Raw genomic sequence first — 26,340 nt, forward strand, 5'->3', positions numbered from 1 at the left:
AAGTCCCTTGTAATATTCATGAATACTGTGAAAAGGCATATATAGGCATAAATAGGCAGTAGACCTACAGTTGTTAGGGTTTTGAGAAGTTTTGTCTTTGACTGTTTAAATGCTTGAAGTAGAAGAAAGTGGGATAATTTTCCTCTTGTATTATTGTTCAAATTATTGTTCAGCATGTTTATTTCAAAGACATGTAAGTTTAGCTAGCTTTCATTTTGTCGCTGTCAAACGTAATAGCACTGACTTAAGTGAGATTCTCATCCTGTTTTTTTAGCAAGTATTTATCAAGCTAGTTAGAGCTTTCCTAAATTTTATGAACGATAATATATATTACTGTATTGCAGCATTAAAGTAGCTATAACAACTTCTAAAATAAGGAAAACCCATTTTGTGTCTAAGGGAGATGTGTGAATTTAGCAAACCCCCAAAATCTGAGTCTTTTAGCATTTCTCTGTATTGTTGATAATCTTGCTTGCAGGTATAATGGAAAAAAGGTGAAAGAAGAACTTCTGTCAGAAGTTCAGACAAAAAAAGTATGTATTTGTTCAGCAGTTAGACTTTTCTGCTGCAGACCAATTTAATGTCAATATATTAACTAACATATTTTGCCTAATCTATCTTAATAGAAATTGAATAAAAACAAGCAAAAACCAATACACAAATGTGCCCCTCCCCAAGAAAAAAAAAAACCGCCACACCAAAAGCCTAAAAAACCTGTTTAGATCCTGTGGCCTCTAAGATAGAAGCCCTGTGTTCCCTTGTTGGTGCGGTGCCTGAATCCCCGTTCAAGTGCTGCGAACGTGGACTCACAGAAGAGGGTTCTGGGAGAGCTCTGACCCTCAAGATCGTTCTGCTGGGTTTTGTCACTTGCTCCTTTGGAGTCTCTGCTCTGAATGCGTTCTTCTAGTCCTGCAAAGTCCCTGCTGTGCCAAGCAGACTTCTGCCCCTGTACGAGTACCACACACTGGCTGTTGTTAGCACAGCCCGGTGCCGCACAGAGAGGCCAAATCAGCATTGCTGTGTGACCGGGCTGCGAGGAAATAAGCCTTGAATTGATTTTGGACACAGCCTCCTCATTGTGATTAAAGAAATAGCTGATTTTAATTTTAGTTTCTATCTCCTTTGATAAAAGTTAAAATGGCTGATTATGCAAATACTTTTTGGAAAAAAAAAAAAACAACTAATGGTGGCTTGGTTTATGTACAGGCGATTGGATGCATAGATTGAGAGTTACTGTTTTAATTTTCCTTTTGAGTTAACAGAAAATAAAGTCAGCTTTTTCAGAGAAAGTAGCTCATATTCTGTCTTCAACCACATGAAGAGTCAGACAGAAAATAAAGCCTCAACTGCCCTAAATCCATTAAAATACGTACATTTTTCAATGAGATACATGTCTGAAACGTGGCACAGGCAGTTACTAGTTGAAAAAGATGCCGTACAGAGGATCAAAAAATGTAGAAAGCCTAATGAAAAGGGACAGCCTGGTTTTACAGTCTGGCAGGAGGATAGCACTGAGATTAGGGGATTGAGCAAAAAGCCGGCGTGCAGAATTGCGGGTTTTTATATAATGGCTTTAGCAAGTATCCTTTAGGACCCAGTGGCAATGTGCAGTGAGGCAAACTTGGTGAGTAATGGCCAATCATTAGGCGGTGATGAGGGAAAAGCGCTGAGTGCGAAGCTGCCGGGAGTCTGTCGAATGCATCACGCCGGGAACGCAGCGTTTCTGCCGCTGCTCGCCGACCAAGGCGACGCGCCAGAATTAGAGTTGATTCAATGTTCAAGCCCGGGGGGACTTGTACTGCAGGAGGTCACTGGAGTGCAGAGTGCCCGGCTTCCATTTCCAGCAAGATGCCTTATTTCACAAAACTCCTTTTATTAATCTTCTGCTTAGTTCTTCTCGTGGAAAGCAGAAAGCACAGGAGGAGGAGGTGGACGACCCATCTGGATGTGCAGAGGGCAAGGTAAGGGTTACTAAACCGTGTCTGTATCTTTTCTGCAGTGTTACAAATACATTACTACAGGCATATAAAAACCCACTCTGTCAATGTCTTCATGTATATTGTGTGTTCAAACAGCTTTACAGATAATGTTTTTATAACAGTTTCTGGTAGTATAATCAGTTTTATGGGTAAGTGGACAATTCTATGGCTAACCTTGGTTAACTGTGAGTGAGGCAGGTCTTGCAGAGAAGTTGACTGCTTTGGCATGGATTGTGATAAAATTATTCTTAGCCATACCTGCAAATTTCTGAGGGAATTCAGAGGAGTTGCAGTTAACAGAGATGGTAAAATGTGCATACTGTTTAATGTTTCAGCACAGTTTTTGGGCAGGTCATTCACCTGCTTGCTGCAATGTCTGTGTTACTTATATTCACGTGGAATTGCCCATTATTGCTCCGACAATTTGAGATGAGGATGTTGGTTAGCACACACTTGTGGTAATCGATAACAAATTTAACCCTGGAAATTAGCCAGGGATTGTAAAATTAAAAAAGTTTTTTAATAAATACATGGAAGCGTAGAAAAATGTATTTTAAAGTGAAAGCACAAGAATGAGTTAAAGGTCTTAGTAAAGTTTATTAGATTTACTGCTGCTGAGATTTGTCTAGCAGTTTACATTAGAAAAGATAATCTTCCAAACCTGCCAGACAGTCCAAAGTATGTTATCCTTTTTTGTGGTTATGTCATCCAGTGGCAGTTATATCTTACAAGACTATTCATTGTTTGAAGGGCTCAAAAATAAAATTGGGTTAATCCATCTTATTAAATAGTTTCACTATGGCTGTAAACTTCCAAATTTTCATTTATTTTTGTGGACTTTTTTGTTTATCATTCAACACTTTTATAGGCAGTGCTGTTACTTGAATGTTTTGAAAAGAAACATGATAAATTGGAAGCAAAGAAAACATAATATTCTATCAGATTTACACTACTTATTGAAAAAATACAGTGGCATATGCTTTTTGTGACGTAAATGTTAAAAAGCTGAAACAGCCAGGGCCTGATCCTGAAATCCTATAGTCAACTGAAGTTTTACCACTGAAGTTCACAGAATCTCAATTATTGAATGAGATCTTTCATTGAACTCTGAAAATATTCCAAAGTCTGTATTCTGAGGAATGTGGGGCATTGAACAGTAGCACTTCCTTGCAAACCTTTCTGTGTAGTAAAGATCACGTACATTGAAGTAATAAAATAGTGTAAATTCTTCTTTAAATATCAATTAACCCTGAAGTAAAAGTTTCCCTGCTTTAAAAGTTTTGTGCTTTATTTGAACTTGGAGAAAAGTTCTACAGTGCCGATATTTTCGTGAGTTGTAACACAGTCAAAGTCAAAGCACTGCTAAAATTATTTTTATGAATACACTACAAAGAATAACAATACTATTTAATATCTGTGGTATAATGATTTAAATGAACAATTTTCCATCTAGGTAGGATCTGAGGAACTACAGGCCATATATATATATATATATACAGTCGCATACATGTGATTCCTATGCAATGCAGTTATTAAACATTTTATAAAATCGGGTTTTAGGGATTGTCAAATGAGAATGACATTTTAAATACAGAGAATTATGCAATGTTGCAACAAAAATAAATGTATGGAGAAGTGTTGTTACTATTCTAATTTTCCTATTCAATTATATTTCAGTTTTGATATTTCAATATTCAATTGCATTTATTTAAAATTTCATATTCATTATCAATTACATAGAAAAAAATTAGTTGTCCCTAAAACAACATTGAATAGTGGAGTATCCTAGTAAAAGGAAACTAAAACTAGTTCCCAGGCTGGTTTCCTAATTATGTAAGAGAAATTGAAAGAATGATCTTTTAAATAATTCCATCACATTTTCTGCTTAGTATTTCTCTTGCTGACTTACCATTAGAAACAGAGTAAATTTTACGGTAAAGTTTCCTTATTAAATTTATTCCTATATTGGGGAGCCTACAGCTGGTAAGTTTGATATTTTGTGTCCACTAAGGTGATAAATCAGTCTGATCTAAAGGTCTTTATATGGACTTGAAGAATATCGCTTGGGTTGTGCAGGGGTAGAACTCCTTCAGCACTGCAGTTTCTCACTTGGACATTGCACAGAGGTTCCCAGGGTGCAGAGGTCCTTCCCCTCGGAGCTCTGGGCACTTGGGGTGGCTTCTCCTGCAGGTTCTGGGACAGCTCTCTGCCACCATTCTGTGGAGAAGTTGTTGAGCCTATACCTAAGTGGGAACATGGGGAAAGGCAGGTTAGGGAGCCAAATTAAGAATTGCCAGGTTAAGTTGCCTGTGCATCCTTAATTACTCCTGGTTGTTTGTGTTAATACATTGTAACACATTATTTTTTTCCATGTGCAGTGCCTCGCTCAGCATGTGGAATGGATAATCCTTGCTTGATTAGAAACTGCCTTGCATTTAATTTTCTCTTACTCCTGCATTCCCCCCCTCACTGACAACACTCTCTGCTCCTACAGATTGAGATATAACATAGAGAAACAGCTGCCTGTGTGCATCACTGTCCTGACTGTTGCCTGAGACTGCCTCATGTTATGCTCTGGAGAACCCAGGCTTTGTGTAGGAAATTGGTGTGTGCTCATGGAGTAGCAGCTCCTGCCTTCATACTTTGATAGTATTTTTTCACATTTTCCATGGTGTACAGTCCCTGCCACTTAGATTGAGAAACTGAAGGATATCAGTGATACTTGTTTCTATGAAGTTGAGTGTGTTCTTGCTGATGTGCAAGATGTACAAATGGTGCATGAAACCAAGGGCTCTAGAACTGTAACAGCATTGTTGGATAAAAAATTTGCATTTCCTTTTGTTTGGAGAATTCAAGTGATAAATGAATTGCGAAGTAAAACGTTTTTTGGAGTCACCTGGGTGACTGCTGGGCAGGGCATGTTTGCCCCAGCCTTACCTGCACACAAAAGAATAAATTTACACAGAGGAAGAACAGCCTGGTGCTGAAGGAAACAGTGTAAATATGGAAGGCTGCAGGTGTGTGTTGGTCTGTATTGCTATGTTGATAGCTGGGATTTTCCAGAGAGCTGTGTACACAGTTTGAGCTCGTGCTGCCAGGGCAGGTCAGACTTGCTGAGGGTAGTACTGGCTGTACAGTGTATGTAGCTGTGCTTGCACCTTCCTCAGAGCATCAGCCTTATCCCAAGTGGCAAGCAAGTGCTGCTGGAATGTCCAGCAATGCGTTTTTGAAATGGTTTTGGGTACTCTTCAGTAGCTCAGCAGTGGCTGCCTCTAAGAAATGGTAAACAAATACTGGCAATCCTGCTAGATTATCCAGCTGGACAGAATTTCCAAGAGACAGAAAGAAGCTCTGAAAATTAGTGGTTTTGTTAATATTTATTGTTCTATAAAAATTGCTGGTAATGCTTCTAGTAATGTTTATTGCTCTGCATAAATTGAGAACTCAGGAAATATTTACCACCTCTGTTGTGCCAGTGAATGCCATGTTTCCAGTGACCCATGCCCACCCTACTCTGAGTCTGCCTGTTCCTCTCTCCTACCAGCCGTGTGAAGCCTCATGCTTCAACAGCAGAAAATCTGCCTTTGATATAGAAGTGGCTTGGGCCTGTTCTTAGCTAAAGACTTCCTGCCAAGGTTTTTGGAAGTGGTCAGTCCTTTGGAGAATCTCATTAGAGATGCCATTTTCAGGGCATGCTACATGCCAGCCTTAGGCTTGGACCCAGAAGCAGAAGGCAGTCACCAGGACACAGCAGCACAAGGCTCAGCACACAAACTTTTTCCAAACAGCATTCCACTGGGGCAAGCAGTCTGGTGATCCCTGCTGAAACTGCTGCTGCTGGTAGAGACTTCCCTCTGTTGCCTTGTGGAGCTGCATTTTTTTCCCATTTTTCAACTGGATACTGCAGACATGTCCTCTAGCCTGCAGTACTTCCCAGCCCTCACAGATCCTCTTTGCTCTGTTGGTGGTCTGTCAAAAAATCTGGAGTTTGTTAGTGCTTCAGTGATTGAAATGTGATAGCCCTTTTTTGGAGGTGTATGGCCAGCCTGGGACTTCAGTCCAGGGTACTGCTGAACCTCTGGTGCAGGGTTTGATGTCTACTAAAGCTTTTTCCCAGCACAGCAGCATCAGCCAGGGACAAAGAACAATGTGGGGAAAAAAAAAAAAAAGGGAGAGAAGGTGTATAACAGCAGTGATTGTGCACACCCTTTGAGTTTGTGTCCATCCTTTTTCCAGAGTCAGATTTAGTTTTTCTGAAAATCTGGCAAGGAAAGTCACTTTCCTTCCTGCGCCCAGCATAAACCCACAGATGAGCAAGTGTGAATCATGTTACATCCAGAGGTAGGGGAACAGAGTACCTCTTCCCTGAGACTCTGGAAGCAATAGAGAATGGTGGGGCCACCCAACCCACAACAGACCTATCTTGTGGAGATGCCAGGCCTTCCTGGGCAGCTGGGGCTCCCAAAGCACTTGAATTGGTGGCCCTGACAGGCCATTGGAAAGACACTTCACCAAAATCGAGGAACTTTGTTCCCAGTTTGTCAGAAATTTCTCAACCATATCTGATGCCATATAATCCACGCATATTAAGATTACAGATGCTCTCATAACACAGCAGTGAAAATATATTTAGAATTCTCATCTAGGAGTGAGCTAATCATTATGACAGTCATAAACTGTTCTTGTATCTTCTCTTTTTAGCTTAACTTCTAGGGCTTGGTGTTGCAGCAGTCACATGCTTTGGTAGTTAGAAAAGCAGGAGGCCTTGTATCTTCCTTGATGCTGGGTTTACAGAGTGTGCATCTCCTCCAGCTTGCTGTGGTGCTACACAAAGTAAATTATGCCTTCACCTAATGCATTTTGGGATTTTTTTCCCCCCCAGAGAATATGCTGAAGAGTTGTAAGATTTTCACTGAAACTCTAGAAGTACTTCTCTACATCCCAATATGTAATTGGAACCAAGGCCCCATGACCACGAGGTACCATCTTGTGACCAAAATCCATCCTGAATTCTCCAGGGTAAGGCACAGAAACCTGCCAGATCGGGCTGCCAACAGCTGTGCCATGCTCAGAGTGGAGACCATGTTTCCTTTCAAGCTCACCACATGAGCCATTGCCTCATGCTTTACAGCACAAGGACTGTTTCCAATCTGAAAGTTCTTCATCTTGCTCTGGAAAGGTCTGAATGTCAGCATAGACACCTGCTCTTTTTTGAATCCTGCTGAGCTGTTATCTGTAGTTTCTCATGCCATTAAGAATTAATTCTCTTTGATATATCGGGCAATAGAAAAAAACATCTATTTTATGCAATTGAGACAATTCTGAGTAAAAGTGACTGGAAAGGAAAATATATTTAAAAATATTAGGACAATAATACAGAAACCTTTACAGAAGCTCAATGAGCTATCACCTTCTCTCCTCTTTGAACAGAAACAATTCTTCACAGAAGTCAGATTTATCAAATTTATGCCCCTTGAATGAAATATAAACAGCAATAAAATTATATATGAAAAATGGGGCAAAAAAAAAGACAAAGCAAGATGGGTGGATTTAAATCAATTGTGGTGAATTGCAGAGAATTCATAAAGCTGAAAGAAACCCCGACAAATCTATAATCAGAAATGCTAAAGACCATAAGTACATCAGGGAGGATTTATGAGATACTGGTGATCAGATTGTCAGTAAAGGCACCCTGTGGGCAGCAGTGTTCAGAACACACTTCAGCTCCACAAGAGCACTGGCAGCTGGTGTCACCTTTGCTGCAAGTAATGAGATGTTCCCTATGCCAAACAGCAGTGGGGCTGGCATGGGGTACTGCCAGAGAGGGGCAGAAGATACAGCACAGCTGATGTCAAACGCTATTATAAACAAATTTTTCTTCAAACAAACTTGGTCTTGAATTAGATTAAATAGACAAAAGTAGTAATAAATTTTAAAGGTTGACTTCCTGTCATTAAAAATATTTCAATACAAAAACATTGTAAATGGATTAAATTGATTGAAAAGGGACTGTCATAGCTCTTTCTGTAAAATCTGAATTGGCTGTCATAATACCTGAAGGATTGGGCATGAACTGATGATTAAATGATGGTTATTAAATGCAAGTCCTGGCTCAGGATGTGCCTGAAAACCTCTTTTCTTCCTTAGACAGTATCCATGCCCCCAGCCAGCCCTCTAAACCTCTGTTTTCAGCAGCTCTCCTGTGTGCTCTTTGCTGTTGGATAATTTTTAAATAATTTATCAAAATGTAACATTTCAGTGAGGCTGAGCCATTGATTTGCAAGATAATACTGCCAGGGTTTTCCATACTAATTCCTTGTACAATGCAATCCAATGTTTTATTGGACTTTTAATTAGACTTTTTTACTCCCTTCTTTGAGGAGAGAGACTTGATTGAACATTCCCCGGTACTTTGGCTTTTCCCTGGTAATTAAAGTCAAACAGACCCAGGAAGATCCCTTTTCCAGACTTCCAGCTTTTCGGGCACAGAGGCCGTGCAGTGGTTGGTGAAGGGGAGCGCTTTGGCAGCAGCCCTAACTCTGCAGCAAAACAAAGCTTCCCCCCTGCAGCAAGCAGTTAAAAGCCAAGCTTTTGCCTCCAAGCATTCCCATTAATGGCTGTGCTTGGTTTTACACCCCTGCTTTTAGGTAACCATAATGCAGCCCTGTCGGGAGGGCGCTTGCTCCGGCTGGCTCTTTCTCACAGCCGGCAGGGAGAGAAGCTCTGACAGCCCAAGTGAAACAGCAGCCCAAAATAACCTGGGGAAGATCCAACCCTTCCTATGCAGCACGTGCCCTGGGTACCAGGGGTTATATTCCTTCAAAACACCTATTTGATACAAGTATTTTTAAATTCTGTTGCTTCCTTTTCCCCTCCTTATTGTAAAGAAATGGGTTATTGATGTTAGCAGCAGCTATCAACACCCTCTATGTTTCATCATTTCTTTCTTGAACTGAGTGCCATGATGGGAAACTTTTCTTCTGATTTGTGATTTATGCTCCCTTTGGCTCATACTTATCATGCTTAATATTTTAGTGAAGCTAAGAACACCCATTACTATACCCACATTTATGAGAGGGGTGGTTGTTTTGTATTCTGAATTCTTGTATTCTGAATTCTTGATCAAGACTTTAAGCCTAAGTAGTCTATTTTTCCTCCAAGATTTTTTGTTCTTTATTTTCAGTCATAAGTTTTCCATACAGGAAAAGGAACCTGAACCTTTTGCATAAAGTTCTTTCTATTTATCATAATTATTTTTAGTAAGTTACTGGAAACCAGCTAATTGCAGCAGTACTTACAACGTCGTCAGCTCTAATGTCCAGAGCAAAGGGATTGAGGAACCTTAATGTTCCAAGTCTTCCACTCACACTGCTGCAGAGCAGCCAGGGATGCTGATCTGGATTTTCTTCCAGAAGTGCATGCAATTTGTTTGTCTGCTGGTTAGTTATCCCCTTACGGGATTTTAGTGACTGTCTTGCACTTTTCTCAGGGGTTTGTTGTCATCCTTGTTCCACTGTTATCATACAATATCTCAAATAAAAAGTTAGAATTTTTCCTACCTTAATGTTCAGAAAAGTGAGGGACTGAAGGCTTCATTAGATAAAACTCCTCTCTTCCTGCCCTCCTGTTGCCGGGAGGAATGGGTGGTTTTGTTGTTGCTGAAAGCCAGAAGACCCTCTGTCCACACAAACTGCTGGCACTGAGCTGGAGAAGTTAAAGGGGCAGTTTCCAAGTGGTGTATGACAGTGCGTGACCAGCACTGGAAAGAGCTTTTTCATGACAATGTTGCCTTGGTACCTGGCCAAATCCTGGCCAGGTAACGTGGGGCACCCAGCTGCTTCCACTGGTGCCTGCTCCCAGCTGCAAAGGCATTCACTGCATGCAGCTCCCCTGTGAGATGCTGTGCTCTGTGCAGAGGGAGCACCGTGTCCTTGGAGGGGCCAGAGGGAGCAGGGCTGCCTGTGGAGCACAAAGGTCTGAGTTGATGCTGTGGAAAGGCAGCTCTGTGTCTGTGTTTTGGTGCTGGCTCCAAAACAGTCTCCCCACAGTCCCTGGGGTGTGCCTGCAAAGCTGCTGCTCCTGTGGCTCCAAAACTGGGCTGGAGCTGTGGCACTCGGGCACAGAGACATCGGAGCAATGCTGTTGCTGTCTTTTGCAGTCACATCTTTAAGAAGAATCGTGACTTGACCAAAGCCTGGAGAGGAAAGACTGAGCAGCTTCTCAGAGTGGACGAACACGACTTCACCATGCGGCCCGCCTTTGGAGGTGAGAACGAAATGGTTCTCTTGATTCCGTGCTAATCTAATTAAGATTAATCTAATTATCTAATTAACAATCTAATTAAAAACCAAGCAAACAAACCTCTGTCCAAATGCATCAGTGTGTGAAGGGGAAAGACTTGGTGCCAATTCAGAGAGGCTTCATGCTCATCCTCCTTGCCCTCTGTGCTCTGTACATTTCCTACATTCCTTCCTGATGCTGCAGTTGGCTCTGGTTTTGGCTGGAATTCCCCAGAGCTCAGGATGGACCCTCCCAGTCCTCCCCTCCCAATAAGTGTTTCACTCTGTTGAGAAGAGGAACAAGCTGCAGGTTTTAATATTCACCTATGGTTGTGAAGTTGCAATGAGCTTTTCAGCTGATGTGAATAAATTGCAAAGTAAAGAACCCATTGGATGAATCACAGCCTGCCATTACTAGGAGAAAACGGAATACTTTTTTTCAGAAAAAAAAATCTTGTCTCAAACTCTCATAAGCAAATAAAAGAGTGAGAGGGGAGACCTTTGCCAACTTCACTTCTGCCTTTGGTCACACCCAGTTACTGGAATGTGCTTGCCTGACCTTTCTAGACTCAGTACAGCAGAGATAAGAGGGTACCTGAAAAAAACATGCTGGAATACCAGTATGGCAATCCCTCTTCTGATTGCATCAATAACCAAATCCTTCCAGAGCTAAGGGCAGACTTTTCTGTAGCTTTCACTGAATGACTAATGCTGCATCCTTTGTCAATTTGCCATCTAGGGTGAAGGGCTACCTCTCCCTGCCCAGAGTGACACAGAGTGTTGTGCCCTTTGCACCTGGTCCATAGAACAGAGCTTCTCAGACCTGCCCCTTCCTGCTGTGGCTGAAAAGATGTTTCTTGTCCCTCAGTGCAGGTGTGCCATTCTGAGAGCACAGTGCTGACCCCTGCTCACAATTTATATACATATTCACAAACTCCAGGATTCAAAACCTGTAATAACCAGTTCTTCCTGCCCCTGCAATGTTATTTACTGGCAAGTGGTGGTCCAGCCTAAACACTGGAGGTAACGTTTTTCTAATCAGCATTAACTTGGTCTGCTACTTCTAGGGTTGAAGAGTTTGCCTTAAATTGGCCTCTGGGTGGAGCATAGGCAGATCTCCTTGGGGCTGGAGGGAGCACACCAAGCCCCTGGTGTAGCTGAGGCTCAAGGATGATGTCTGGGAGCTGGCACTGGGTTTCTTTATGAATTGCCTGTAAAAGTGTGAATACACCAAAGTGCACATGCCTCCCTAAATCCCAGGTATGCTCTCCCATGCTATAAGGTCAGAGGATGCTGTCTTAGGGTTTCTGATTTTTTTTTTTTTTTTTAATTTAGCCAACCTCAATTTTTGGAGCTTGGCTGTTGACTTCTGAGTGCCTGGTATGGACAAACTGAAGGTTCTGATCTGTCCTCTCTGCAGCTGATCTGTCCTCTGGACAAAAGACCTGCTGGTCTGATGGGTGGGATGATAGGGCTTCTCTGGGAGGTAATTTGGACTCCCTACCTTGCCTCAGTTGGAGACAGCGGGGGAGCCATGGTGATTTTTAAAATTTTTTTCCCCCTAACTGGATGTATGTCAGGGCATCCTGCCTGTTTTGGGGGGAAGCTGCAGGGTTTTGTTCTGTTGTGCTGATGATTTGGCCCCCAGTGGCACCACTGCACTGTATTTCTGGAAACATCTGAATTTTACTGTTTTCATCAGTGTCACAGGGTCCTTGAAGAACACGTTTGAGCACAGGTCACACCAAACAGACAGATGCAATTACACAGACACTCCTCTGGTGTTAATGGAACTGCATTTTAATCTTTCTTTTCCCTTGTTTTCCCATGCTACCTCCCATCATGGCATCAAGATTGTTCTAGAGCCAAAATTTGGAATAATGTTTATAAAACTGAGAAATACCCTAAGAGCCTTTGCTGAGAAGGTTCCTTTCTTTTATAAAGGAAAAACATGATGGATTTTGAAAAATTTTTGCTTAAGACCTCCATAACTTGTGGAGATTCTTGGCACAAAGGTGTGGTATTAGCAAAGTTGTACTGAAATTGCATGGGATGAGGAGGAAAGCATGGAAACAGCTTTGTTGAGGCTCCAGCCTTGGAAACCCTGACTCAGATGCACAGAGATAGCAGGTGCTACAGGTTCTTGCTCAGCTGCAGAATTGTATGGTGTGTTTTTAGTGACAGATGATAAGCCTAGTGGAAAAAAAGCATAAAGGAAAGGGAACAAAAGTCTGGCAAGAGGTGATCCCCATAGTTTTGTCTGTAATGTTATTCGTCAGGCAGTCACAGTGATTTGCTATGCACCATGAGTCCTTCCAGCTTCTGGCTGTGGCAGTGTCACTCAAACTGATGTGGTCTGACCTGGGGAGGATAAAAAGGCTTTTGTACTGTCAAAGTGAAGCTTGTGTAACTGGTAGCTGCCCTAAGATCCTCTCTGGTCTGAGATTCCATCTCTATAGCATTGCATTGGGCCTGTGATGTTACCTTGCAGGTGGGAAAGGCATCTCAGTTCTGGAAAATTAAAACAATACCATAAGTAAAAGGTGAGTAGCATTAAGACTAAAAGAAAGCCAGTACTGTCGATGGTTCCCAAGTTTGGTGGGCCAGCCTGCAATTCCACCTTCCCACTAAAAAGGGGCAGGGGTATGAGCTGTTTTATGGTGGCCATGGTGACACTTGCTGGTCTGCAGAGGACAGTCAGCAAGCTGCCAGCCCAACACAGCTGTGACCACTGGGCAGAGCAGGCTGGGGTTATACAAGGTGGAATAAAAAAAACCCCAATGTTAGAGAAAGGTGAAGGGCTTTTCAAGAAAAAGTATCTCTGTAAAGAGCAAGTGAGCAAACCAATGTTGTGTAAGTTGTGTTATTAACAGCCCAATAAGCACGGCTGTCTTGCCTGCCCTCAGCCCATTAGAGACAGGCAATTGGGTACAGAGGCAATGACAAAGTTTTTTGCTTTGATGATGGTCAAAGAGCATCCATAAGCTAAAAGAGACTGCAGGGGTTTTGACCCTTAGAGAGTTATCTCCATGTCAGTGACCTTGTTCTAGGTAGCAGATGTTCAGGTATTATTTACTATTATTAATATTTAGAGATTATGTAAATGTTTGTTTTGCTGCCTTCCTTAAACACCCATTTTAAGCATTTCATTTATGACATCTCATATTTTACAGGGAGCCTGTGAGTAAGCAGCTTTAGTTGAGACTTAAAATAGCTGTATCTTCTTTATTGAGGACCAGCCTAATGCTTTACTTTTATTATATTTGCTCATAGCCGAGTAGCCTAACATCAGCTGGTCCTTGCTGCCCTTTCTGGGCAGTGCTTTTGCCAGGATGGAAGAACAGTGGGATGAATAAAGCAGGAGTAGTTCACTGAGTGTTAGTGACACGGGCTGGAATAGAATTTGCTCCTCTGCTGATGAGCAGCCGTCCGTGAGACGCAGAGGGATGAAGCCCTGCAGTCATGAGGAGGGTGATGAGCATGTCCTGGTGCTGCCTGCCCGGGAGCTGCCCCAGCTAAGAGGTCCCACAGTGGTTTGCAGTCTCTCTGGGTGTGCACAAGACACCTGTCAGTAAGGAGATCTCAAACCCCCTCGTTTCTCATGTACATGGTTTTATCTCAGGGCCTTCATCTGCCTCCCTCCTTCAGAGACAGATGAGTGGACACTGTTTCAGAGAGAAACAATGAGCCCTTGAAAGCACTGCCAAAGAGAAAAATTAAAGAGGTGTCACGAAGCTTTAGTCTCAGAGGTGGAGTGGAAAACTGACTCCAGGCATCGTCATGGCAGCACGCTCTTCCCTCTCTTCCCAAGTCTGCTCCACCGTTCAGAAATAAAAATCACATTTGTGCCTTGTTCTGACTGGGGACTAGCTCCCACTTTGAAGCTGTCATGCTGCTCACTGGTTGGTGTCTTTAGGTGTGGAGACACACTGGGATGTAACAGGCTTTAATGTTGGGCTCCTTCTAAAGTCATTCCTGCACAGGACTTGTGGAAACCTCCTGGGTTCCCTGGAGAGGTTAGTCCAAGGCCAGACATCCCATTCAATCTGGGGCTGAGTTTGATACTCAAACTGGAGTGTTTGCAATATGAAACAAGCCACAAAGTCTTCTTTGTGTCAGAACCAACCCAAAATTCCATTAATTTGGCTGGTACTTTTCAGAGACTCTAAAGTGTGTTCTGAAAAACTCTGCTGGATTGCAGGCTTTGAGCAAAGCAGCACTGCTTCCTTTTATCAGCCATCTCCCCAGCTTTCACATGGATCCATTTAGCTTCCTCTCCAGCAGTGAACATCCTAGAGAGGAGCCCGAGCTTTGAGATCTCCCCAGTGCTAACATGTTCAAGTCTTTTGTTGCTTATAACTCTCTAGGATGACCCTTCTATATTTCCTCATTCTGAAGAGAAGGTGAATATTAATAAAATATTGTTTATGACAAAGAAAGCCTGGCTGATGAGGGCTTTTTTTGCATCTAATGCTGTAATCAAAATTGTTCTGTCTACCAGTTCAGTTTGTCATATACCATCTGAGCTGTTCTTGTTCCTTCACATCCACACCCTCATCACACTCTGCTCCCTCTCAATACAGAGGCATTTTTTCTTTTTGCTCATCCCTAGTGGCATTTGATGAGGAATTTGGCAAAACACCCTGCGCCTCTGTGGTTCAACTGTTCAGTTGCCAGAGGGACAGGATTAAAAAGCTAGCAGCTCCTAATTGACTCCATGGGTTAGTGAGATCAAAGATCTCCTGACATTTCTCTCTGGGTGATCAACAGCCATTTAATTCAATGGTATGTGCTGTAGCCAACATGACCTTTAAGGAAACCCAGGGTTTGTTTCTGTGGTTTAAAGAGTTTATTTCTAGACAGGGCTTCTGCTTTGCTTCAGAAGCAGCAGGCACTTTCAGTGTTGCTTGCATCAAGTACCTCTACAAAACTGCATCTTACTCGATGTTTTGTAGAGTGATGGGCAGAGTGAAGATACAATCCTCTTTATCACTGATGCTCATGGCCAAGAGCAGGACTTGGTGATCATTTGATTCCTGTCGCTGCCTCATGAGCAGCAACACTTGCACTGGCCCTTCACTCACCCTTCCCTGCTCAGTCCAACTTCTTGTCTAAACCTCCTCCAAAGTGTCTTTGTGTCTCAGCAGATCCTCATTCCCATTCGTGTGCTCTCTCATTGCCTCAGCCCCCGGTGCTGAGTGAGGAGAAGGGAGAAGGAAAAAGCAGTGATTACTCCTGCTGATTGTAGTAGGAGTTTGCCCAAAAAAAGGCTGAGTAAATATTTCTGCTGATAAATTGGTTTTACAGACTTATCTTTACATTTCTGTTTTAAGCACTAAACGTTTGAGCCCAGTCTTAAAATAATTTCTCCCTCTTTCTATTACAATCACTGTTTTATCATCCCCCAAATTTGTGAATAACTGGAGAAAAGACACCTTATACAGCCTTGGACTTCTTCTCTCAAGAACTTTCCAGACCATCCAGCTTAACGTGAAACACCCTTTATTTGGGATTTAATTAAGCTTTGTGTCAGCTCCAGACCAAACCTTAGGCTTTGTCCTTGAAATGAGAAAACTGCTGATTATTGAGTGTTTGTGCAGGAACATGAACAAAGAAAAGAACATGGTATTTTATTTTCAAGGGCAGATAGGGAAGGAATAGGAGAGCAGGACAGATATCAGCTTGACAGTGTTCTTATGTTTATGGGTTTGGGTTTTATCTGTTTGTTGTTGTTTGGGGTTTTTTTAATCTGTGATTAGTGTTCAGAGAAGCATAGAAATCACAGTAAATAGACTTTGTGTGGGTGTTGATTTCCTGAATCAAGGCTAAATTAAGGATTCCTACACAGAGAGTCTCCCTTACAGTCTGGAAGTTGTGGGGGGCTGCCCAGCATGTGTTGGGCACACAGCCCTCGGCTTGAGCTGTTTCTCTGTTGATTGCACTGCACATCAAAGTGTGTCTTGTCACCACAGATACAGTGCTTTTTGCTATCTTCTTAGGTACCCAAAAAACCAAAGCCTATTTTACTGAGCAAGAGAAATGTCACAGAAAAATTCTTTCCCTCCATTGCAAATGATTGCTGGCAATTTTTTAAAGTGTGCAGCGCCCAGCTGTGTGTCTGAATGTGACACGTGGGTGTTTGTAAGCATCTGGGGGTCGCCTCAAAGTGCTGGGTTGGCCATGTTTGAGCTTTACTGCTGGGGGCAGCAGCCACTTAAACTGGAATTGGTGGTTCCGGGGAGCCTGGTCCCACTCCACAGGGCTTGGTCAAGGTGCCTGCTCCCAGCACTGCTGCTGACAGACACCGTGGGCATAACAAGCCGGAGCTGTGCCTGTGGGAAGGGGACAGTGCCACCTTCAGTGAGCTCTGCTGTAATCAGGTGAGGCTGGCTTACCACAGCCCTGGCAAACCTGCTCTGGGGCTGGTCACAGCTTGTCTCATGGCCATGGGGAATCAGCCTTTCCCTACTGAGGCTGAGCTGGTGCCTCTTTCTCCTCCAGCAGAGGCAAACATAAGGCTGTGTTCAAAAGCCCTGAAGATGTGTGGGAGTGTGTGCATGCTGCTGCAGGTACAGGAGCATGATGGATAGCAGCTTGAAAAATGTGCTGCTCTCTCAGCAACATTTCTGCTCTCTGGTTAGACTTGTAGTGTATTCAGAGCTTTGATGTGGTCTCTAGAAAGATGCTACTCCAGCTAAATGTATGCATGCAGCAGGCCCTGCTGTTTGTGGCACTGCAAATATGGGTCTGAGTCCACAAAGGGGTTGTGGTGCACCTTACACATTATCTGACTGCTAGTCAGGTTAAAAATCAAGGAGCTAAAAGTCTTTCCAAATCTTCATGGGGGCCACTGTGGTCCTTGGAAAATTAAATTCTGCTGGACAAGTCTCTGCAGAGCTCCTGCTTCCCTTGGCATGGTCTGTCTCACTGACAGTGCCCAGGCTGGAGGCACACCCTGCACAGGGTCATCAGGGTGAGCCCTGTGAGTCCCACTGCCACACCCCGGGAGCACCAGGCAGCACTGGATCCACCCGGACTGCTCCTCAGCAGCTCCTGCTGAGCCACCCTGCTGGGTCCTGCTTGGTGTGCTTGTCTCAGCAGGCACTGATCACCAGAATTTGGGAAAAGCTGCCTGAGGGCACACTATGGGGATCTTGAGTGGGTCCTGGTCATTAATGAGCAGCAGTCTACAGTGAAGTTTTGACACAAGGTTTCTATTAATAGAGGAGTGTCCATTTATTATTGGATGTTTTCTGCTTATTTGCTCTATGTCAGCTCTCTGATTGCTAATTTTAAAACTACACTGGAAAACTAGCAATGTCATCAGTGAGTAATATGAATCAAGATGGTGATGGGCTCTAGAGAGAATAATGTGGCTTGCCTTGTTGATAAAAAATGAGAAACTTCCAAGGAAGAGCTCATTGCTTGCCATGTCTTCATCTCAGTCCCCTGTCCTAAATGTGCTCATAAAGGCCTACAATTTAAGATGGGATGGGTCAGTTTTTAAAAACATAGGCAAATGTCTTATCCAAACTCTGGACTAACTGGCAAAGTGTCAACATTAGAGCATATGCCAAGGGGAAGATAATTCAATGTTCCAAAAGGGCCCATACATGGTTATTTACTAACTCATTCAGAAATGTTTGCATCTCACCTTAGAAGTGCTAATTAAATGCAGATGGTATGAAAGAACATTTATTTACATATCTAAATCTCATTCTCTTTCAGGCCCTGCAATTCCTGTTGGGGTGGATGTGCAAGTTGAAAGCTTGGACAGTATTTCTGAGGTTGACATGGTACGTAATCCTTTTCTAAACCTCAGGTAATTCTGGCCATAAAAAGACCTTCTGACTTGAAACCTGTGGGATTGTAATCATTGGTCAGATGAAAGTAATAGCAGCATCTCCAAAATTCAAAGAGGCTGATAATCAGAATCAAAGACTTGATAAAACCAGATGATCAAAGTCTTACCTCTCTACCTCCAGAGGAAAAAGATTAAAAGCATGATGAAAAAAGGGACCTTGAATGGGAGAGTAATCAGTGCTGTGAAAGATCTATCACAACTGAAAATATAAGCAGCTGCATATGAAGGTTTGAAGCTTTATGGTAAAATTCACATAAGCTGTGTTTGCTGCAGGAATTTACTTCCTTAGGGAACCATTCAATTCACATGAGTGTCATGCATGCTTTACTGTGTGGTTTTGGGTTGTTTCATGGGGATTTTTTAATTTTTAATTGTAGGAAATGGAATAAAAACACTTGAAAGAGAAGTGGAAAAGGGAACATAGAGGAAAAGAGGAAGCTTGTGAGCTCCTTCCTCTTTCTGCCTTTTCCTCCTTGCTCTTGTGCACCTTTTGTGGTCTAGACAAAACATAAAGATAAAGGAAGAGCTTTAGGTTGAGTGTTTTTAATATGGTGCAATTACAACCTCATGCCATTTTGGAGGGGTTGGTTTAGTTGACCTTTAAAGGTCCTTTCCAACCCAAAATATTCTGTGATTAAAACCAGGCAGCTTTCCTGCCTGGATATTGAGAGAGAGGGTTTGGGGGTATGCATGCAGTGAGGTGTGTGGGAGGGGAGCACAGGGAATGGCTGCCAGGAGGAGAACTGGGGCTCTAATATATCAAAATAATGTCAGAGCAGCAAGGAGGCCTAATTAGTGCAAGTAAATAACTCACAGTGCTTTCTGTGAGGATTCAATGAAAATCTTGCCTGTCAGAAATCTTGGAGGTCAGTTCTCTCCCTTGGCTGTTGATAGCTCCTTTTTTCCCAGCTCATGACAAGTACTTTCTACAGCAGTTGCTGACTTGTATTTGGGGTGGAAGAATGTTCTCCCAGTTCAGTCTGAGTTATGTTGGTGTGTTCTTCCAACAGACTGTCCCAGCAAGGGTGTTTGCAGGGAGGAGAGTGGGCAGCAAGCTCTCTGCATGGCCAGGGGACCAGGGCTGGCTGTGCCTGCAGCAGGGAGCCCTCCTTGTCTCCTCATTGCAGGGCAGACCTGCAGGCAGGGCTTGTTTCATACTGCCCGAAGTGGCCCTGAAAATCAGGTACCTGGTGCCCCAAAGAAGGACCAGACTGAAGCATCACCAGCCAAAACTGAGGTACTTGTGTAGACTCATTGGCTGTGCCTCTGGCAGGTGCTATCATTCTCCCAATTTTCTGTAAAACCCTGTTTTCCAAGGGACTTTCCTTCTTTTGGGTGCAGAAATAAACCCCTGTTCTTGCTTGTAAATAGTGTGTGTGCTGGTCAGAAAGGAACAAGCGGTCAGCACACTGCCTCTTTTGAATCATGCCATGAAAAAGCCTCCTTAAGTTGGATTATATACTCAAAAGCTATTGTCAGCTGCCACTTTGTCTCTGTGTTGGCAGCACTTGGTGCACTGTGTTGGCCATTGGAAGGAGAGGAGAGTTGCCCATTGCAGAGGCCACTGTGTTGGCTGTTTGGAGAGAGAAAGGGGCTGAAGGATGAGAAGCTCCTGTCTGGTAGGACAGGGAGAGGGGTGGCCTGGAAAGCAGTGAGTTCCCTCCTGTGCTGTGCCTTCAGACAGTCTCTTCCCCTCTCCACAGTGGCTGTAAGCAACGCTGAGGGTGCCTGGCTGATGGTCCCTGTTCCCCCATGCTCTGATGATGGAGCTGCCCAGAGGCATTTTGCAGCCACAGCCTTAGGCTGCCTGGCTGTCCTGGTTCTGGCTGGCATAGAGCTAATTTTCTTCTTAGCAGCTGGAACAGGTCTGATTTGGGATTCAGTATGAGAATGATGCTGATAACACAGTGTTTTGGTTGTGGCTCAGCAGAGCTTACCCCGAGTCAAGGACTTTTCAGTGTCTCCTGCTCTGCCAGTGAGGAGTGGCACAATAAGCCAGGAGGCAACATAGCCAGACAGCTGACCTGAGGTGGCCAAAGGGATATTCCAGATATTCCACACTACAGAACATCATGCCCAGTGTATAAACTGGGGAGACCTGGCTGGGAGGGGCTGATCACTGCTGGAGGACATGCTGGGCATCTGTCAGCAACTGTATTCTGCATCACTTGTTTTTCTGGAGTTTTGCCCCTCTAACTCTTTTCATTACTCTTCTTATTACTATTTATTTCAATTATTAAACTTTTTTTATCTCAACCCAACTTCTGAAGTTCTACTCCCCATCCCATTGGCTGGAGGTGGTGGGAGAGAGGAGTGAGCAAGTGTCTGTGCTGTACTGAGCTGCTGGCTGGGGTTAAACCATGAGAATGGCCCTCCTCTCCTGCAGCCCCACATCACTCTATCTCAGGTCATGGCCAGGCAACTGGTAACCCTGAATTGCCAGGCTCTCCTTTACTCCTTTTTCGAGTTCTACCATAACTTGCACTGACTCCTAAGAAAGCAGCAACTATGCCTCTTCCTTGGTTCCCTTTTTCCCAGCTCTAGACAAACTGATGAGCTTCATGTCCGGCCCCTAAGCTGGGTTACAAGTTCTGCCATTGGCAGTAGTTAGGAAGTGTTTCTTTGGGACTGTAGATGTAAGGGGAAGGTGGCCAGTGTTCAGTAGGGAGCAGGAGCTGGCAGCATCCCTGGGATGAGCAGTGAAGGAGCCTTGGACCAGTCTGATAAGGTGGGGACTTGCAGGGGGGTGAGCAGAAGTGTCCCCTGGCCAGTGTCTGCCATGGTCAGAGAGGTCTGGCCAGCTCTGTGCCATGCCAGGCTTCAAGGGGAGGACTGGCACCAGAGCCTTCTCTGACAAATTAATGAAAAACCTACTGGCAATGCATGGCTGTTGCAAGACAGCACTTTGAAGCAGAGAGTCAGGGTAACTGATTGTCACTGTCACCAAACTGATTGGCTGGGGTTTGAGAAAGTGGTTGCCACATGGTTAGGGAGAAACCCTGGCCTGTGTTGCTGCCTGCTCAGACTTAGCAGCTGCAGCTCCATAATCACTTGCTTAATTGGGAATATAAAGAAAATAAGTGTGTTAGATCTCTCAGCATGAGAGTACACTCAGCTCTAAAAGTGGCAACTGCCAAGTTAGGATCAAAAACCAGATGTTTTCCTTTATGTCACTGAAGCTCCTGCCCCACCAACAAGCCTAAAAGGGAACTGTATTTAGACATTTATATGGTAGGAAACACAGTTCCCTCACCTGATTGCTCTTTGCAGCAATTTAGTCCTTTTGGGGATAAATTGCTTAGTCTTTAGCATGACCATTAAGCTAACTTTCAGTTTTTCCTCTTGATCATCCTATTGCTACCATAATCCTCTAAGATAATTTTGCCAGAATTGAAGAATCATTTCTGCAGGGTGTTGCTTCTCTTGGGGCATATTTATGTCCTGTTTGGGACTGAACATTACTGGGTACTGTAATAAATTCATTAGTTGGCTATGCATTGAATTATTTTGTTAGGAAAATCTCCTGACAGAGAGCATTGACCTAGGAAAGAATCAGGAGTTGAGAGTGGAGAGATCTCATCTGTCTGGTGGCAGTTTTCTTTCTGGTGTGCCCTAGTTGCAGAGTGCAGCACTGACAGAACTCTCTTCCTTTATTGGTTCTCTTCCCTTTTTTGAAGGATTTCACTATGACCTTGTACTTAAGGCACTACTGGAAGGATGAGCGTCTCTCGTTTCCCAGCACCAACAACAAGAGCATGACCTTTGATGGCAGGCTGGTGAAGAAGATCTGGGTTCCTGATGTCTTCTTTGTGCATTCCAAGAGGTCCTTCATTCATGATACCACCACGGACAACATCATGCTGAGAGTGTTCCCTGATGGGCACGTCCTCTACAGCATGAGGTAACGGAGCAGCCCTGCTTCCCCCGGGCATCCCCTGGGGCTTTGCTGCCAGTTTTGCTCTAGGTTTGACTTTGGTGATCACCAGGATTGCTACTGCCAATCCTGCTGCTCCCGCTGCTGATGCAGAGCCCTGTTTCCAGAATGTCCAGTACAAAATGCTTTGCAGGAAACTCTGAGAACCCATGCTGTGGGCAATAACAGGATAATCTCCTCCTGGGGGAAACATGCCCCCAACTCTTTGCAGTCAGTGGAGGGCTTAGGCAAGCAGGAATGTTCATCCCAGGGTCAGTGTGTGATTAAACTGGAAGCTGCTGATATACCAGATGGTGACCTCTATAATTATCCTATTTTCCTTCCTGTTTGTCTAGAATTTTTTTTCAGTTGTGGGGCTTTCCTGTTGATGTAAATGTTTAGGTTTGTTGAAGCTGAAATGGCAATATTAAAGATATCCTGGTTTTCTAGTAGATTTGTTGGCTGGAGGAATCCTGAGGGATGCCTGTCGTGACCTGGAGGGTTATCCATCTGTGGGTGTACATGGATCGTGACTGTGGGTTTGCAGGATTCTGTAATACACAAGGACATGGAGGCTTAATCCTCTAAACTTCTCTACCTTTTTACAGATTATCAAAAATGCCACAAAAATCACCACTGGCAATTACACTGTGATTAATAAAGTGACTGAATATCCGTATCAATCTATTGCAAATAACTATCAACAATCAATAATTTAACATCTGTCAGTCATGTGGCAACAGCCAATAACTAACCAGGGAACTTCCTGTTACAGGATACTTTACATTACATGAATTTACATTTCATCCACAACATACCCTCAGGTACCCTTAGGACAGGTTGCTTGTGCGGGTGCACAGCACTGCTATCCAGTGATACCACCATCAAGTGATCCAAATCATCCAAGGGATGGAAGGAAGGACAAACTGAAACAGCCTCCAAAGTGGGCTCAGAGGGGACCAGTGAGGCAGCAGTGTCTCATTTCAGAGATGCTCTGAGTCACAGGGTGTGGAGTCAGCCAGGAGTCCTTGGTGGGTGTCCAAGAGCTGGTAGAAAGTTCATGCACCAAATTCAACCTTCTAAGGAGAAGCATGGAAAGGTCTCAGAGGAAGGCTTAATTTTGGATAAAAATTATGGCATACTTATATCCAGAGAGATAAGAGGGTGTAGGATGCCACCAATTTGAATAGGCAATAGATGCAGGTAATTTTTATTTTTCACCTGTAATGACCAATAGATAATGATGTTTTCTGTTCTCTCCCTTTTTTTATTTTCAAGATAATTTTCTATCTTTTTTTACAATAAAATTCCTGTTAAAGCACTTTTTTTTTGGCAGTTATTGATGGTGTTTCAGGATGTCTCCAGTTTCTAGGTACCCTATCTGCATGTCAAAGAGCCCAGCTGTGCTTCTTAAGGATTTGTCTTGTTCCCAGGCTGGCAAGCCTTTCTCTGTCCATATTTTTCATCTGACATTTTTTTGCTCAGTAGTTTCCCCTTCTAACCAGCCCACCTTTATGGATGCTCACATCAGCATCCCAGCAGATTTAATTTCCTTCAGAAGAATGAAAAAAGAGAAGCACAGAAGAACACACTGCCAGAGGAGAAAAGCTCAAGAGCCCAAAAAAATGGATATTTCCCCAGGACAGAAAACATGCACTGAATGTACAGTGACCTTTGAATATTTTGTAGCCAAGGATTTCTGTTCTAGGATCTTTCTGGAATTTATTCATTTCAGCTATGGTAAAATGATTTTGAAAAACTTGGAAAGGTTTTCTATTAAGTTGACTTCTGTGGTCTGTTGGGGAGGTGATGTGACTTCTTAATGTTACCCACAAGAGAGAAGTCTGTGAGTTAATCACAGCTGATTGCACAGTTGTTAAATTGATAATTTGCTATGTAAAATCCAAGGAGAAAGAAAATCTCCATGGCATTTGGGCCTGCTGGTGTTTAGAACACTCAGAACAGTATCCAGCTGAAAAAGCATGGGTGTCCAGCCGTGCTGGGAATGCCCTCAGATAGCTTGAGATGTCTGCATGGGATTGGCAGTGGACTGGGGAACATTTCATTCCTGTTTTGGGCCTTGGGCCTTGGGCCTTCAAAGCCACCTGGACAGTGCACTCCAGTTGAGGAATATCTTACTGATGAGCCAAGTTTCTGTTCTGCCCCTAACTAACAAAGTGTCATTGACCACAGGTTGTGCCACAGTTCAGGTGATGCCAGAGAAAGAAAATAACACACTTTAATGAGACTGAGTTATACAATGCTTAAATGCTACACACAGTTAGGGGGATGCCATTGTTGCAAGATACCTTCTGGAGCATATCCCCAAAAACATTCTTTCAATTTTGCTCACATGATGAAATTTTGCTGTAGTTATAGTCAAAATGAACAGCATGTGCCTTTCAGGGATGATGAGTGCGTAGGTCAGGGTAGGATTTGGATCACAATCCCTGGAACAGAGGAAAAGTCCTTTATCAACATCTGCAATGCATCTAGAAAATGGTCACAACCAACGTAAGTTGGCCTCTGAAACGATGAGTCACAGCTGATTTGCCCCTCCTAAATCGGGAGCTCCACTGCAAATCCGTCTGCAAGAGAAAGTTCACTGACCCACGGGAAAACTTCTTATGTAACGTGGTGCACAACTGGACTAGTTTAAAAACCGGAGCTGAGGTTGCTGCAGCTTTTTAGCTAAGACAAAAACTTAACAGAAGCAAATCTCACTTGCTGAAAACCAGCTGCACCCATTTTACAACCCCTGCCCCAGAAAAACACCCCTCAGATTAAAAGGGTTTATTGAGAGCTGTAAGAAACTGCTTTTGCCTTAATAATATATGTACTGGGAGAATTCTGTGGCTTGCAGTAAGGATGGTCATATTCCTCAGGCTTGGGTCATTCTGGGGGTGACCGTGGAGGGAACTGAGCAGTAAGGAAAATGTGGAAGCCTTAATTAAACTACACATAAATGAATATTCAAATGTAAATGGTGAAGTCACTTTACATTGTAGTCTTTTAGGCAAAGAGTTGGATATAAAACACAGTGGAAATATCTACACTGACATTAGTACAACAGTAACATCCAAGATAGTGCTTTAGTTCCTTGATATTGAAATTGCATTTTTTGTGTTTCTGTGTATAATCCATCTGGCTTGAACATGGAGAATTAGTAGGCATTTTCCTGTGAATTTTTTGCAAACATCATGCAATATTTCTGGCTTAAAAGCTGCAGAATAATTATCGATGGTAACATTCTCTCTTGATTACTCCTCATAGAAACCAGCTTTTCTCATTTTCGATTTCTAGGGTCACAGTGACAGCAATGTGCAACATGGACTTTAGTCACTTCCCCCTGGACTCTCAGACATGTTCTCTGGAGCTGGAAAGCTGTGAGTTGTATCTGTGTTTCTAACTTGATGTTCTCCACGGCTGGCTGCACAAACACTTCCCCGGACACGTTTCAGAATACTGTCTATTTTAGAGCCTGAAAATATTGCTCATCAGAGTTACTAGGAGTCCTGTTGACTCAGCAGTATTGTGATCTAGTCCTTGTGCTGCAAGACCAGAATTTGCAAGGAAGACATCCTATGACATATCCTGATCCTGCAAACACTGTGATCTGGGCTCAGCTGCTTTGGTGGAGAAAGCAATGTGAAAAGTAGGATTTTTTTGTAGACTTTCTCCAGTGCATGACAAGACTAATATCTGGTTGTTTTGAGGTCCTCCCAGCTATTTAACTGAATGTTCCTCTGCAAAAAACAGAATTAGAATCAGAGGATAATTTTCACCGACCTTGAGGTCAGCTGCTCCAATACCTCTAAATTTAGGTGTTTTACCCATGATTATTTCCTGAGCTATTATCTCTTTTTGGTCTGTGATGTTCAGAAGAGTACCATTCTAACTGTCATTTCAATGTGAAGTAAAAAGAGGATTTGTTTTCTTGAATCTTGAATCCAGATTTTTGTTATTGTCACAGTATATTATATGGCAAGGTCTTTTGAACTCCTTAGTTGCTGGCAAACTTACTTGTGGCATTAGTTCATGCCAAATATTGGATGTATTAACTGTTGTTGAACCTCTGAACTAAAGTCACATCACATTGTATTTCTTCTTTCCCTAAGATGCTTACACTGATGAAGATCTGATGCTGTATTGGAAAAATGGGAATGAATCTCTAAAAACTGATGAAAAAATTTCTTTGTCTCAGTTTTTGATACAAAAATTCCATACCACATCAAGACTGGCTTTCTACAGTAGCACAGGTATTGACCTTTTCTGGTGTCATACTATTGCCAAACCTAATACTGT

The 26,340-nt window shown here is 43.1% G+C and overlaps 1 protein-coding gene across 1 annotated transcript in view; it reads left to right on the forward strand.

Moving 5' to 3' along the window:
* Positions 1-1,593: 1,593 nt before the first annotated feature.
* Positions 1,594-26,340, forward strand: part of GABRR2 (gamma-aminobutyric acid type A receptor subunit rho2) — a 33,873-nt gene continuing 9,126 nt past the window's right edge. The window contains exons 1-6 of the mRNA XM_009093723.4: positions 1,594-1,961; positions 10,138-10,244; positions 17,987-18,054; positions 21,800-22,023; positions 25,339-25,421; positions 26,154-26,294. Coding sequence (XP_009091971.1) covers positions 1,774-1,961; positions 10,138-10,244; positions 17,987-18,054; positions 21,800-22,023; positions 25,339-25,421; positions 26,154-26,294 — 811 coding nt within the window. The 5' untranslated portion in view covers positions 1,594-1,773. The remainder of the gene's footprint in view (positions 1,962-10,137; positions 10,245-17,986; positions 18,055-21,799; positions 22,024-25,338; positions 25,422-26,153; positions 26,295-26,340) is intronic.

Source organism: Serinus canaria, chromosome 3 (assembly GCF_022539315.1).
Source record: "Serinus canaria isolate serCan28SL12 chromosome 3, serCan2020, whole genome shotgun sequence".
Taxonomy (NCBI): domain Eukaryota; kingdom Metazoa; phylum Chordata; class Aves; order Passeriformes; family Fringillidae; genus Serinus; species Serinus canaria.